The 13,641-nt window shown below is 40.9% G+C and overlaps 1 protein-coding gene across 2 annotated transcripts in view; it reads left to right on the forward strand.

Moving 5' to 3' along the window:
* The window catches only part of luzp2 (leucine zipper protein 2), a 146,356-nt gene extending 135,282 nt beyond the window's left edge, over positions 1-11,074 (forward strand). For both annotated transcript variants that reach the window (XM_035155762.2, XM_035155757.2), the window contains exons 10-12: positions 277-381; positions 4,391-4,465; positions 10,126-11,074. In XM_035155762.2, coding sequence (XP_035011653.1) covers positions 277-381; positions 4,391-4,465; positions 10,126-10,236 — 291 coding nt within the window. In that variant the 3' untranslated portion in view covers positions 10,237-11,074. The remainder of the gene's footprint in view (positions 1-276; positions 382-4,390; positions 4,466-10,125) is intronic.
* Positions 11,075-13,641: the final 2,567 nt, after the last annotated feature.

Genomic DNA, 13,641 nt, shown 5'->3' on the forward strand with positions numbered 1-13,641 from the left:
CACCTCCAAGCTCTAATATCTCAATAATTCTCTTTTTAGTTTGCAGCACGCTCTTATTTTTCCCTTCCTGCTGCCTGTTAGGAGGTTGTGATTCTACTAATTTATTTACTACAAATAAATGAGCTGAATTAGTTGAGAGAAACCATAATAAAACAAGCAGTTATTAAACATTTGAGTCAGAACTGATTTATTGACTTTCCACTGCAGCATCAACGAGACATTTACACGTTGTAGTTTCACCCCCAAGTTCAAATGTTTCTTGTTTTTTCTTTACAGGACATCTCCAGAGTTCAGAGAATCGTCACAGACAGTAAATCACCCGTGAACATCGGAGTAACGAGGAGAGAGAGTGGCGGCGTGAAAGCGTGCCAGATGGAAAAGGTGAGTGTTCCCACTAATTAAATTGTAATGGCCTCTGTGACCTCAGGGCCTGTATCCATGACGTTCATCTGTTCACTGGATTCATGCTCGAGTGCCTCATCAGGAGTCAAACCCCACAAGTGTCTCCAAGAGATTCATTAGCTGGAAGAGTTAATGCAACAACTGTAACAGGTTCCAGTCGGATGATTCTTAAAGTTAATAGTTTTTATCGTTTTTAAACTTAAAATACTTTTAATTGCACGTTACCAAAGGATTTTAACTGTCTCACTGAAACATTTCTATAACTTCTTTAAATCAGAAAACTTGTTGCTTCTCATTTTATTATAATATATTTTGTAGGTTTAAATTTTGGGACAAACGATGTAAAGATAAAGAACTCATCCTCGATAAATGTAACACAAGTAATTTGAGTCATTTCAGACACTGACAGGATTTCATCAACTATCAAACTATTTTGAGAAGAATCTTCTGTTTTCTATCCGAGCAAATGAAATGTCTTTGGTTTTTGAACAGCTGGTCGGACAAAAAAAAAGTTATGTCAACTTCTCAACTTGGCGACTGGGAAATTGTAAAGACACTGAAATGACACATTTTGCCATTTTCCATTGATCGTGAAGTGAATATAAATATACAGGATTATACCACCTCACAGTTTTACAGCTACACCAAACACGTACATTAACTCCACGTCAGTCCAGTCTTGTAAGGTGAGGAATTCAAACAAAGATATTCAGTCTATTTGCAGAACATAATGGTGTCACTGTGAAGTTGACCTTTGACCTTTTATCTAAAATGTCTTAATAGATTATTACCTCTGCCAGTTAGATTATGTTTGTGTGTTATTCATCAGCATTTCACAGAAACTACTGGACAGATTACCATAACACTTGGTGAAAGGATGTTGTACGTGTCAGGGAAGAACTCATTATCAACTTTGTGCGGATGGTGGAATGTTTTTAACTTTTCCCAGGGAATAAATAGTGGATCTAGATTTTAACTTGAATGAATTAAGGAGGACTGTTGTGCTTTGGTTTGTGCTCGTCGGGTTTGGGTTGAATTCTTTAAGCCAAAAACACGGTGGTGTGAGTGACCCTGACCTTTGACATTTGACCACCAAAGCTTTTCAGTTCATGCTTCAGTCCAAGTGAACGTTTGAAATAAATTCGGCGTTAAATCTCAATAAAAGACAAACTTTGCACATTCAAACTCTCCTCGAGGAGCCTTTGAGTCACAACTGCACTCGACCAGAGCAAACACAGTTTTACACCGAGGAGCTTTTGGAACATGTGAAGGAGTCGAGTCTCCCACTGACACGTTGAAAACAGTCCCAGACCTCTCCTGTGGAAACAGAGATACTCAGGTTCCGCAGCCTTTCTCCTCCAGGACCCAGGCAGCCGTGATCAGTCACTTATCAAGAAGGTAAAGAGGCTTTGACAGAAGCAGGGAAGCAAACATGGTCCATAAGGATTTTTGACAAGCGATCATCAAGAAGTATTACAGGATAAGTCGACAGACGACAGCACAGTGCAGAGGCTCGCCACCCAAATACCGAAATTACCGTCTGTGGAAAGTTTGTCAGAGAGATTGTTCCTTAATGAAACTGTGCCAAAAACAATGTTCAGCCGTGTCCAAAAATTGATCATGTAATCTTGGCAGGGTTTTAAAATTCCTTCAGCAAGAGTGAGAAACCTTGTGATGCAGATAAGAGGAGACACATTTGAAACAGAGACTCAGATGTTGTGTTTGCTCGTGGACGCCGCCGCAGCTCGTCCTCTCCTCCCTGCAGGCCGCCAGGAAATGAGGAGAGACAGTGTGGATGAGTGTGTGTGTTCGGTCCCCTCGGCCTGTGGTGCGGTTTGAAAATGAAATGTGAAAGGTTCACAGCAATCTAATACATGATTTGCTTTTCATAGACAAAGCTCATACTTAACAGGTTGAAATATATACGCCGCCGGTCAAAGGTTTTAAAACACCTCAATCTTTCCAGCTCAGATTTACATAATTCAATGTCTCTGGGTCCTTTTGTACCGAGCGACACCCGGGTGCCTTTTGCGAGTTTCAGACAGCTGTCGTTTTCCATTCAGAGCACTCACTGTGTTTGAATAGCAAACACACCTTCACCCATCGGAGCACCGGTGGGTGTGTTGGTCCTAAACTTAGCTTTAGACTGATGCATTGTTGGCGATTTCATGTTGGATCAACTAAAACTGGGACTAAAAGTCAAAGTTGCAGTATTTTACTGGCGTGTAATAAAAATGGTAATACAGATAATATGATAAAAGTTGAATATCTGCCATTATCATAATAATTTGTCAACATGCAATTTTCTTTTACAAGCATTTAGAACCATGCACCTGTAACTTAAACCTTTTTATACAACGTTAAAGTAGCAAGAGGGAAACACTTAGATCGATAAAATAGATTCCTTGTGTTGTCCTGTTCTTGCATCACGTGAAGCCTCCATCTTGTTCTGTTCTCTCCATGTTTCGGTTCAGTACGTTGCTGTAGGAGGAACCTCGGACCAACCAGTCCGTGTTCTCCCTGCACTGTGGTGTTTTCCTTTATAATGCACGAGGGGGGTGCAGTAACAGTTTCTTTTCCGACACCGCCTTTGTGCAGAGGGTTTGAAAGTCATCAACAAAAGCTGCGTTGTAGGAATTGTTTGCATCAACTTTCAAGGCTTTAATTTAATTGCAGTGCTGCAGGAAAGCTGTAAATTAACCCAATTCCCAAACCCTGAAATCCACTTACAAATATATAACAATTGAATTAGCACATAAATGCATGCTTTTTTAAAATTTGGGTAAACCTGCTAAAAATAGCAACTGACTCTTTTCCTGAAGCCAGTATGATTATTCTTTTTCAGTTTCATTGCTTTCAAAGTCACAAACACGCCGGTGATCGAGGTTATTAAATCGCAGCTCGAAGGCCGGGGAGATGTTTTGATATATTTTACTTCAGTCTCTTCGAACTTGATTCTGCTTGAACGGAGACGGATGGAATTTGATGCACATGAACGCGTCAGCCTGAAGGGGGAATATTGACGTGTTCATGTTTCCATAACTGCTGATCAGAACTGAAACTGATAAACACCTCCGACTACAGTCAGATTCTCCATTTCACACTGAAGACAAAGCTAGAAGTTAGTGGGTCTTTCACTGAACTTGAACTCCTTACATTTAAATAAAAACTGGAAAACTGGATCTTTTGACCTGTTATGTATTTCACAGGCTCGTCCTTCATTCATCACTCGTCCCACTTGTGGTGAGACACGTCCAAACACTCGGTGTAGAGCAGGTGCTTCCAAACACTTAATCCACAATGGACCTGATAAAGCTGGAGAGGAGTAATTAATGGACATTAATGTGACAGTGTTTTGTGTTTAAAAAAAATAAATAAATCATTACCGCTGATGAGAAAGGGCTTCGGGTTTATCACTCAGAGAAATGACTCACATCGCTTGAGCAATTCTGTGAAAGGAAAACATCCTGTAAGGCTGCGACTTATGATTATTTTAAGTATTGATTGGTTCAGGATTTATCATTTTGTCTGTAAAAGGTCATGAAATGTTGAAAAATGTCCGTCTCATCTTTTTAGGGCCCAAGGAAACATCTGGGAATTGTTTTTTTTTCGAACCAGCATTCAATTTAACATGGTGCATAGAATCAAACAAACTAGAAAAGCAGCAAACCAACAAATGCTTGTGGTATTTCTGCTGAGTAAATTATTTGAGCGATTATCAGTCATTTGATCTGCAATTTTCTGGTTGATTACTGTCATCAAATCTCAATTCCAATGAGGAAGTTAATTGGATGATTCCACAGATGCAGAAGTCGTCGATGAAATGCTCTGTAGCTTTTATGTGAAAATCAAAAGGGCATGTTAATGTCACTGATTTGAGTCTATTCATCGTCTGGCTCTGTTCAATCTCCAGTTTTCTCTGAATAAACCCAGTTCCCTGCATGTTTCCCCTTCACTGCTCTGAGATATTCTCCCTCTGCTCCCACAGACCGGAGGCGACTGCTTCCAGAATCAGACGGAGGAATCGGCCCCGGACAGTAAAAAGCAACCTGAGGCACAGCAGGTGAGCGTCACTCGGATTTAAATGGAAAGAAACAGCAAATGTAAACTACTCACTTGTCAATCCGGTGAAATCTTGTTTTTCTTCGGCAGAGGAATGATCGGTTAGTTAATTAGGGTCATAAAGATAAAAAAGGTGTTTTTCTTAAAATAACAAAAAAAACGTCTCATAATTTCCGCACCTTCTTCAAACGTATTTAAACCTTCAGGTCACAAATGTTGTTTTTTTTCACTTTTTATAAAACATCCGAGGGATTTTCTAACTCCACTGGACACTGTGGTTTAAATTAACATTTGACCAACAGGAGTAAACAATGCGTTTGTTGGGGATTGTTTTTCTGCCGCAGATTAATTTGGTGCATTATTTACAGCACTGTTAATGACGTGTGTCCGGGACTCAGAATAAACTCCACAGCACCGTGTTTGTGCTGATGAAGAAACATCCAGTGCATCTCTCTGCTGCTCCCTGATTTGTTTTTAATAGTATTTGGACAACAATGCAGCTCCAGTGCACAAGAGATGAGGCTTCAGGGAAATACGTCTGTGGGATTAAGCAATTTCTGGTTTTAGCCTTTTGTGGACAAATAGAAAAATATTGAATATAATCAGCTTCATCTTCTAAGTTGCTCTTCTGTGGTGGATTATAGCAATTTGTCATTTTCAGTCTGCTGCAGCTCTGAAAATTTAAATGAGTGCTTCACACAGCAATATAATAAACAACATGTTTAAAACACGTAGAGACTGCACGGATTTACATGAACTAATAATTATATAAACAAGATTGGAGGGACAATGCAAACCTTGGTGTGCGCTGGATGAACCCCGATCAGGCAATGCTCGCTTTGTATTAATGACATTTTATATCGGCGTCATCATGACATCATTTATATCTTATGATAACAAAGGATTACATATGAATAAGCTGTAGATCATGTTTCTAATCTTACTGGTTGCAAATGTTGCATCACTACACTCTACGACACCATTTTCTGACTTCACCATGATGTCATAGTGACATCATTCCTACCATATATTTAGGTGGTGTCTATTGTCCTATAGGATGCAGCGATACCTTGAAAAATGCATTTTATAGCAATGCATGATGTCATTTTCTGACTCCATCACGTCACTGCAGTGTTTCTCATTAGTTAAGTACACTGTCCCGTCCCATCATATTCGTATTTGTCCCGGCACAGTTTCATAACGACAGGATAAGATCTCTAACTTGGTGTTTTTTGCCATTTTGTCATGGTCGAGCTGTGGGTGTGCAGCACTCTTCGCCCAGCTGTCACTCAAATTAACGACCTGTCACAGTCTGACTGACCATTGACAGCACAGGTAGAAATCACACCTGAGGCAGTGGCCCGTACAAACATCCCTAAAGTTTTTACCGACTTCAGCAGGCAGGCAGAATTCAGCAAAAACTCCTGTGTGTGTCAGGCTGTTAGAAAGTACTGTGTGTGTGTCCTCCCGGCTACGCTGGTGCGAAGGGTAACACAATGATTAAAGTCTTCACCAACAAAATACGACATGAAAGGACACACAACGTCTGCATCACATTCCTTAAAGAAGTCAAGCGTTCTTCTACAATCTAATATTCACTGCCCCGCCAGAGCCCACGCACAACTGCCTCCCTCATCATATTATTGAATTGAGTCACACCTGTTTGGCAGCGGCAGATGGTACAGCAAAACAATGCATCTCATTTCAGCGCGATACTGTCTAACTGAGCGGATGCCTTGCATTCCAAGTGGCAGGGATCCATTTTTAGACACGGAGGCTATTTGCACAAGAATACGAGAGTGTTTCAAACGAGATCTCGACGAATGGGTGGATTCCACTTCGCGGGTGTGTTTTGTGCCAGAATGAGATTCAGCGAGAGAGAGAGAGGAAGTGTGACAAGGACGTTTTATGTAAAACAACAGTTGGACTGTGTCACTGATTCCAAGCAGAACAAAATAATGGTATTCTCTTTCAGGATTAATGTAGTGAAAACGCTCGACATAAGATTTTGCTGAAGTCGAAAATCTGTCCCCAGAGGATTTGAGCCATTTTGTATCATCACGGGATGAAAGACAAGCACAGAACTCTGTAATAGACACAAATCTGATAGTGAACAATGTATTTTTGACAGTTTTTTTATTGAAAATATCACATGTTCCGTTTCAGGAGCAGCCACAAAGTTGACGAAACAGGAAAAGGTGACTTCTCGAGTGTCAGTTGAGCAAAAAGGGGTTTTCACCTCTAAATAAAACCATTTCTTTCTTTATTATTTTCACGGGTTTTCACATTTTGTTGCACCAATGGATCTACAATCATCTCTCTCTCCCTGTTTCCTGCCGGTACACAAGCACTTGCCATTCATGGTGTAGTAAACACTTTGATTAGTAGCGATTTGCATTCCAGTCTCTGTGGATCAATCTGCATTAAAGTGGCCGTTATTCCTGTCACTGCTCCACCTTCATTATACTGTATCGTGAGACCGGGAACCTGAGTGGCATCCCCCGGAAAAAGGCTGCTCCTGGGCTCTGTGTTGTTTGTTTGACACAGAGAAAGATTTAAAAGGAAATCCGAGCAACATCTGCACTTTTTTCCCTGAGATATATTGTAGAATAAGCAGCAGTCGCGTATTGACTCGGTCTCGTACGGCAGACTCATCAGGAGAGGCTCGTATCGATGTGGCCTGAACATTGACAACCTGACAGACCTGCATCACACCCACTGGGGTTTTCAGCCACATTTACTGTTATGTCAACAACACGGAGATAATAATGCTGGTCCAGTTTGTCTAAGCTTTAAAACCACAGTATGCAAAACCAACCTGTGTCACGTTACACTCAAGTGTTCGAGTACATCATTACGAATCTCTGAGAGTGAAAAGTTTGTTTTCCACTTGTTTCTTCTTAAGGTAAAAATATAATGTGATTCAGCAAACTCTGACATTCTCAACAGAAACAACAGAGCTCATCTGTGAAGCACGGTGGCATCGGTATTGTTCGTCTCTGACATTCCTGAATTCATTAAAACTGTGAAAGTGGAAGTGCACACCGGATGATGTGCAAGAATCACAAAGGGCGAATGTGAGGAAGAGCTAAAAAAAAAAAAAATCCACTGAGTCAGAAATGCAGTTTTTTCTTTTTTGGTTAAAAAAAGAAAATGTTTCATATAGGTTCCATTTGTTTTTGTAGCCAACATATTCCAAGAGGAACAGAATCTGCTCCGTGTGACAGTCGGTTAATTAGGTAGTTGACGTGCACCCAAAATAAATCAGGGCCGTGGAGGAAGGATTCTTACTTTTTTACCAATTCTCATCCATAGAGCAAAAACAATGTCCGTACTACTACAAACTTTCTACCCAAACTATGCCTGTGACAAACATTAATCTAAATAAAGTCTGAGTTGTATGTAAAGTATATAGCGTGACAGTGATAGTGAAAATATTTAAAGGCTCATTCATAAGGCTCTCGATACGTACGAAGACAAACTCCTTACGCACACAACTGCAGCTGAAACGATGAGGTCGGACTGTCTACGTGGACGTCAACAACTTCATGGAAGATGGTGTAATAGCGTGAGCAACCATGTGGCGAGTAGCTCTGCACACGGTTTAATGCAACAACGGAAAACACCAAGTTAGAGATCTGGAGAGATCTAGAGTCAGAGATAGGAAAGTCTCTGACACTCCACATCTTCCACGTCCGTGTATCTTATGGTCATCTTGCTTTAACAATTGACTGCACTGCCCCCCTATGGTTTCCACTAGTACTGCTTTGTTTTGTCTGTGCGTGTCTGTGAGCTTTCAAAACAGTCGCAAAAATACAGATGAAATAAAAGAGCATTGCAAGAAGGTTCCTTCTGCTCTCGTATATACGTATCTGACATTGAGCATGAATGCGCCTTTAGTTGTTGTTCGCTGTGATATAATGTTTTTTGTTTGACATCAACTTGACTGCAGACAAAGTTTGTCCACAACATCCTCCCCTGCACACAAACTTCTGGATGTTCTTAAGTGAGCTTTTCTCTGGTGATAAACAAGATACAAACACAGGAAAAAGGAAAATCCCAAACCCACAAAGTGAACTGCAACCGAGGTCATAAAAAGAGAGACGGAGTTTGTGTGCAGGTGGAGGAGAATTCACCAAGACACTGAATCTCCTACGGTACAGTTGGTATTTTATTAAAAAGGAACATTGGGGCTAAATGACCTGGGAATTGGTTCCTAGTGCCAGTGTACAGTTCTTAAATATGCCACTGCTCAAATGGCTGAAATTATTAAAAATGCCAAAGAAGATTCGGTTCCGTTAATGAAAAACATTGGTGCCTGATAATTTTCTTTTCCAAATGTCAGCGGGAATTTGTGAAAAACAGCAGGAGAACGGGAACGTATCACGCATCCCCCGCAAACACACACACTCACACACACTCATTGTGTCTGGATGTGCCACTGAACTGTAAACAGGCTGCTGTCAGTGTTGGTCTTCAAAACTCTCTGAATTGCTGCTTTTCCATCTCACCAGGTACTTAATTACATTTATTTTCAAAGGCTGCTCATTTTCTCCAGAGCTGAAATTGAAAAGCAGCTGGATTCCTGAGCAGCGCGTCGATCCACCGGCACCGCTCCCTTCACAGTCTCCATAACCTCGTACATTAGAACACACCGGCTGTGTTTACCATTCAACTTTACTTTATACGACTCATTTAAACACACTTTCAAATTACAGGTAAATTACATGTATCCCCATTTTATCACAGTCATGTTTGTGTTGCTCATTAAAACCATTGTTTGTTTTGGGTGGTTTTTTCTCCAAAGAAAATCAAAGATATTCTGTAAAGTATGATTTGCACATTGAGGGCACATTGAGAATTTGTAAAGGTGCATTTTCAAGCTGCACCCGGGTGTTAAGACTTATTTATGCTGCCTTACGTACGAAAAGATAAACGTCCTCTTCGGACAAAGTACTTTGAGGTCTGACTTCTGTCTACGTGGACGGTAACAGCTTTATGGGCGATAGTACCATGGTTCACTCAGCTGTACAATGCAACAACGGAGGAAAACACAAAGTTGAGATCTCTTAAAAAATATATATTTAATTATGAAACAGGACAAATAAGAATATGCTGGTGGGGATATTTAATAGGAAACATTACATCCACTTAAAAAAAATGTGGCGACAAGTCTTTTGTCAATGTTAAAATGTCTTCCTTGTGTCCTATCGTCGTTTCCCCTTAACTATGGGCTACACTGCCCCCCCATGATTTACAGTGGTACTGCTCCTTTTCGTCTGTTTTGACCATTAGCTTTCAGAAGACAAATACGGACGAACTGAACGCAGAGCACCGACAGAAGGCTCCGTCCGTTTCTATATGTCTAACTAACATTGAGTTTAAATGAGCCTCTAAGTTGCTCTTGAAAACGTTATAACTTGTGTGAAACAACTCCGACTCTAACCCCAGTCATCGTGTTGTAATAGCAGTAGAAGCGTTACATCAGTTTTAACTTTAAATTTAAAAAATATAGGTTTTTCTACTTCATCTGTATCCTGCAGATATTTCCTGCTCCGACTACAGACCAGCACATGTCTACTGGGGAACATTACGGTGTCACTCTTCATTATATCGCTCATATATTGCTCATTATAAATCTGTATCTTCTGAACCCCACAGCAAAGGAGCCAAGCAGAGACTGGGAAAATCAACACGAAGCTCTCAGACGCCAGCGAGGAGGCGGAGGGAGGCAGCAGCAGCAAAAAGACAAAGCCACATAAAGACAACTGAGCGGACGGCGTGTCACCCAAACTGCGGAGCTCCTGTTGCCTGAAGGATCTTTCTAAGAGCACACACTTTTGCGCACTCTCACAAAAAACAATGTGCGCCCACACACACACACAGACACACACATACAGACACATTTTAAACACGCACACACACACACACACACACACATACACTCGACAGCTACATATGCGCATATCAGCATTGTTTGCAAAAAGCTGAGACACTGGAATTGTCAAACTTCGAACCGTCATCTGAAAATCCTCCATAGTAAAAACGGCATGCATTCTAGAACTTCTTTTTAAAAAGGTAGCAATGGCACTGGTAACTTGTTTCATGATTGTTCATTTGTTGTTTACTGATCTGAGTTTTCTTCTGAGTGAGGACACTGCTTTCTAAATGTGTGATCTTTCTAGAAAAATCCCTTTGCACTGGTGAGGTCTGACACTGTATCCTGTGATAAGTATAAATCAATTGACAAATAAGAGATACCCCTACTACTATAACTACTACTACTACTACTACTACTACCCAACTTAGACTATTGTTTGTCACTCATTGTAGCACGGTTAATTTACTCCTCCACATTTTGAAATATAGAGGCTCAAGTTGGCTGGCCAACTGTTCAAGGTTTAATATTTCAGCACTCTTCCTGCCTTCAACACTCCAGAGGCGAAGAGCCAAAGACTCACAATGGGTCGTCTCCCTGAGAATGTGCCATGCACTGAGTAGTAACTCCTAGCTACATGTATCCGTGTTATCTGACCTTTCTGTGTCCTTTCAATAAACTGTAATTTTCAGTAAATGTGTGCAGAATAAATGGTTATTTGTGGGAAAGAAATGAGTGAGCATGTTTGTGATCAACAGAGGGAAAAAGGTCGCCGCGGCGCAGGGGCCGTGGTTTTACACCTGCTGAATATTAATCACACGTCCAACACGGCGAGACGAGGTTGCTAAGGAGGCGCCGACGCACGAGGTCGGGGAGAAATCAGTGTTTTCTCACAGACCAATTATTCATCACATCATTTTGAAAGTTGACTTTGTGAAATTGTTTCGAAAGAGACGAGACGATACGGCCTGAACTCTTTGTCCTTCAAACTGCAAATCCATGTTTTTATTTTTATTTTTTAAGACATTCTGTGGCCAAGAGTATAAATCATTTTATTTTTCTTTGAAGATGTTTTTGTGCGTTTAAGTCTTTGTTGATTGTTCGGAGTTGAGAGTGAAAGCTGGAAAGAGAGAAGAAGGAAGACGTGAAGCAAAGGATCCGAACCTGCGACTCGAGCCTCCGGACATGGATCCAGGTGAGCTAGTGGACTGTGAATCCTTTCACATGAGTTGTACAATTTATTTTTCATTTTTATGTTTCATTAAATTCTTATTTTATTACTGAAAGATCTACTGTATAAGGTTACCAGCCAGAAAAACGTTTTTATATATACATGTGCAGTGTAAATTCATTAGAGCTTCAACCAACAGTAATTTTCATTATTTCACTGAATGTTCTTTTGTGTAATTTAGAAAAACACTGATCTAAAAACATCACAGAAATGTATTAACGCCCATTTCAGTGTCCCAGAGTGTCAGGTGATGACATCTAATGTCTAAAGAAACAATAATAATCCAAAATGCTCTATTAACTGCCCCTTTAGTCAAAGAATCTCTGATTAGTTGTAATGAAAAGTGATTTAGGATTAAATACTGATTCATTATCCAAGTCGTTGGTTGTTTAATTTTCCGTCGATCAACTTAATTGACTAATCGTTGCAACTATTTTTGCGAAACTGTTTTTTATTGCATTTAATCACATTAATGTGAAAGGATGATGACAAGGACATATTTACACATGCAACTGATTTTTAAAGTGTCAATGCAAAGTGGATGCAAATTACCCCTGAAAGGCTCAAACTGAGAAACTGAGTTGTTGTTTTAAAATTGAGCAAAAATATTTGCGCCGATGCCAAAAGTAAATCATTTCACTTGATGAACGAGAGCAGCAGGAGGAAGCTGATAGACATGGAGTTTGGACATCAGCGTCTCAGCAGACGCAGAATAAACACGGGTGAATAAACTCACATTTATGAAAACACTCCAGTGGCCAAATTCACACAGAAAGAAGAGGAAGAAAAATAATTTGAAAAAGTTTTGGGATCTCCAGGCGTCTCCAGCTGCAGTGGAGACGTGTGACATCATAACTCTTCAGTGTTATGGCAGCATGTGGAGTGTGTTACATCACCGTCACCAAAAACAAAACTTCTGCCTCGACTGACATGTTTGAAGTCCATTATTGAGTGTCTCCTATCGGTGGGGGGTGGGGGGGCTTGTGCAGCCTCCAGCAGCTTTAAGCAGCTTTGTGCTCTCAGCTTCCTCCTTCATGTGACATTCGGTGCGGTCCCTGGTTCCAGGGCCGTCCACGCTGGAAAATGTTAGGTGACAGGTGCACAGCTCTATTTTAATGCCCCTAATCCATCTTTTTGGAAAGTTTGAGAGCCTCCTCCAGGTCCAGTGGGCGTCGTGCTGAGAGGCAAACAAAAGTGCCCCCCCGCCAGGATTGTGAGACCCATGGCGGATCCTGCAGATGCTGCAGCTAAATCTCACAGCTGCCAGAGGACAAAGCGATGCAGGAAGAGAAAGGTGGTCAAGCTTTCCATTAACTAACATCTTCACTTCACTGCCTCGGATTCACTGATTGTTGAAACACAGTATGTTTTTACCCTGACTTGGTAACAGAGCTCCACAGGAAACCGGTTTTAATGCAATGAGCTTTACTAAACATTTATACAATAAGAAATGGTCATGAAAAGAAGGTAATGGACTCCAGCATTAAAGACATAGGCTCTAAATAAAAATGGATGATGCTTCTCCACTATCTCATCATATGGAACCAGAGTCTTCTCAGTAGTAATCCACTAACATGGAGGAGGTGGCGTTTATGAGTGATGTGTGTAAACTGAGCTGAAACACACATGAACGACTGCACAATCTTTACAGGGCACAAGTGTGTTGAGATCGCCCCACTTCATCTGCTCTGGTATGCACAGCTCTAAAAGCTCAGCCTGCTAATGCGCTGAGAGAGCAAATGGTTTTAATGAGGTGGAGGGATGTGATGGAGGAGCTGCTCTACGCTCCCATCAATTCTACATGTGGTGGGAAGCAAAGCTGGGTCCAAAAGAATATTTCTTAAACAGATATTTCAAACCTGAGCACTGACCGGGATGAGGGTTCTGCTGACGAGTGGTCGGACGTCAGTCACAGATAAATTCAGACCTTTGGGAATCTCTGATGATTCTCTAGAACTCGTTAGTTACATGACTCTCGTTTGCACCTAATTAACCTCCAGCAAAGTATTTGTAAATACTAATGTCTCCCTCCCCTGGTGTTTACACGTGTTTGTTTCCTCCAATTTCT

The sequence above is a fragment of the Hippoglossus stenolepis genome, chromosome 1 (genome assembly GCF_022539355.2).
Source record: "Hippoglossus stenolepis isolate QCI-W04-F060 chromosome 1, HSTE1.2, whole genome shotgun sequence".
NCBI lineage: Eukaryota > Metazoa > Chordata > Actinopteri > Pleuronectiformes > Pleuronectidae > Hippoglossus > Hippoglossus stenolepis.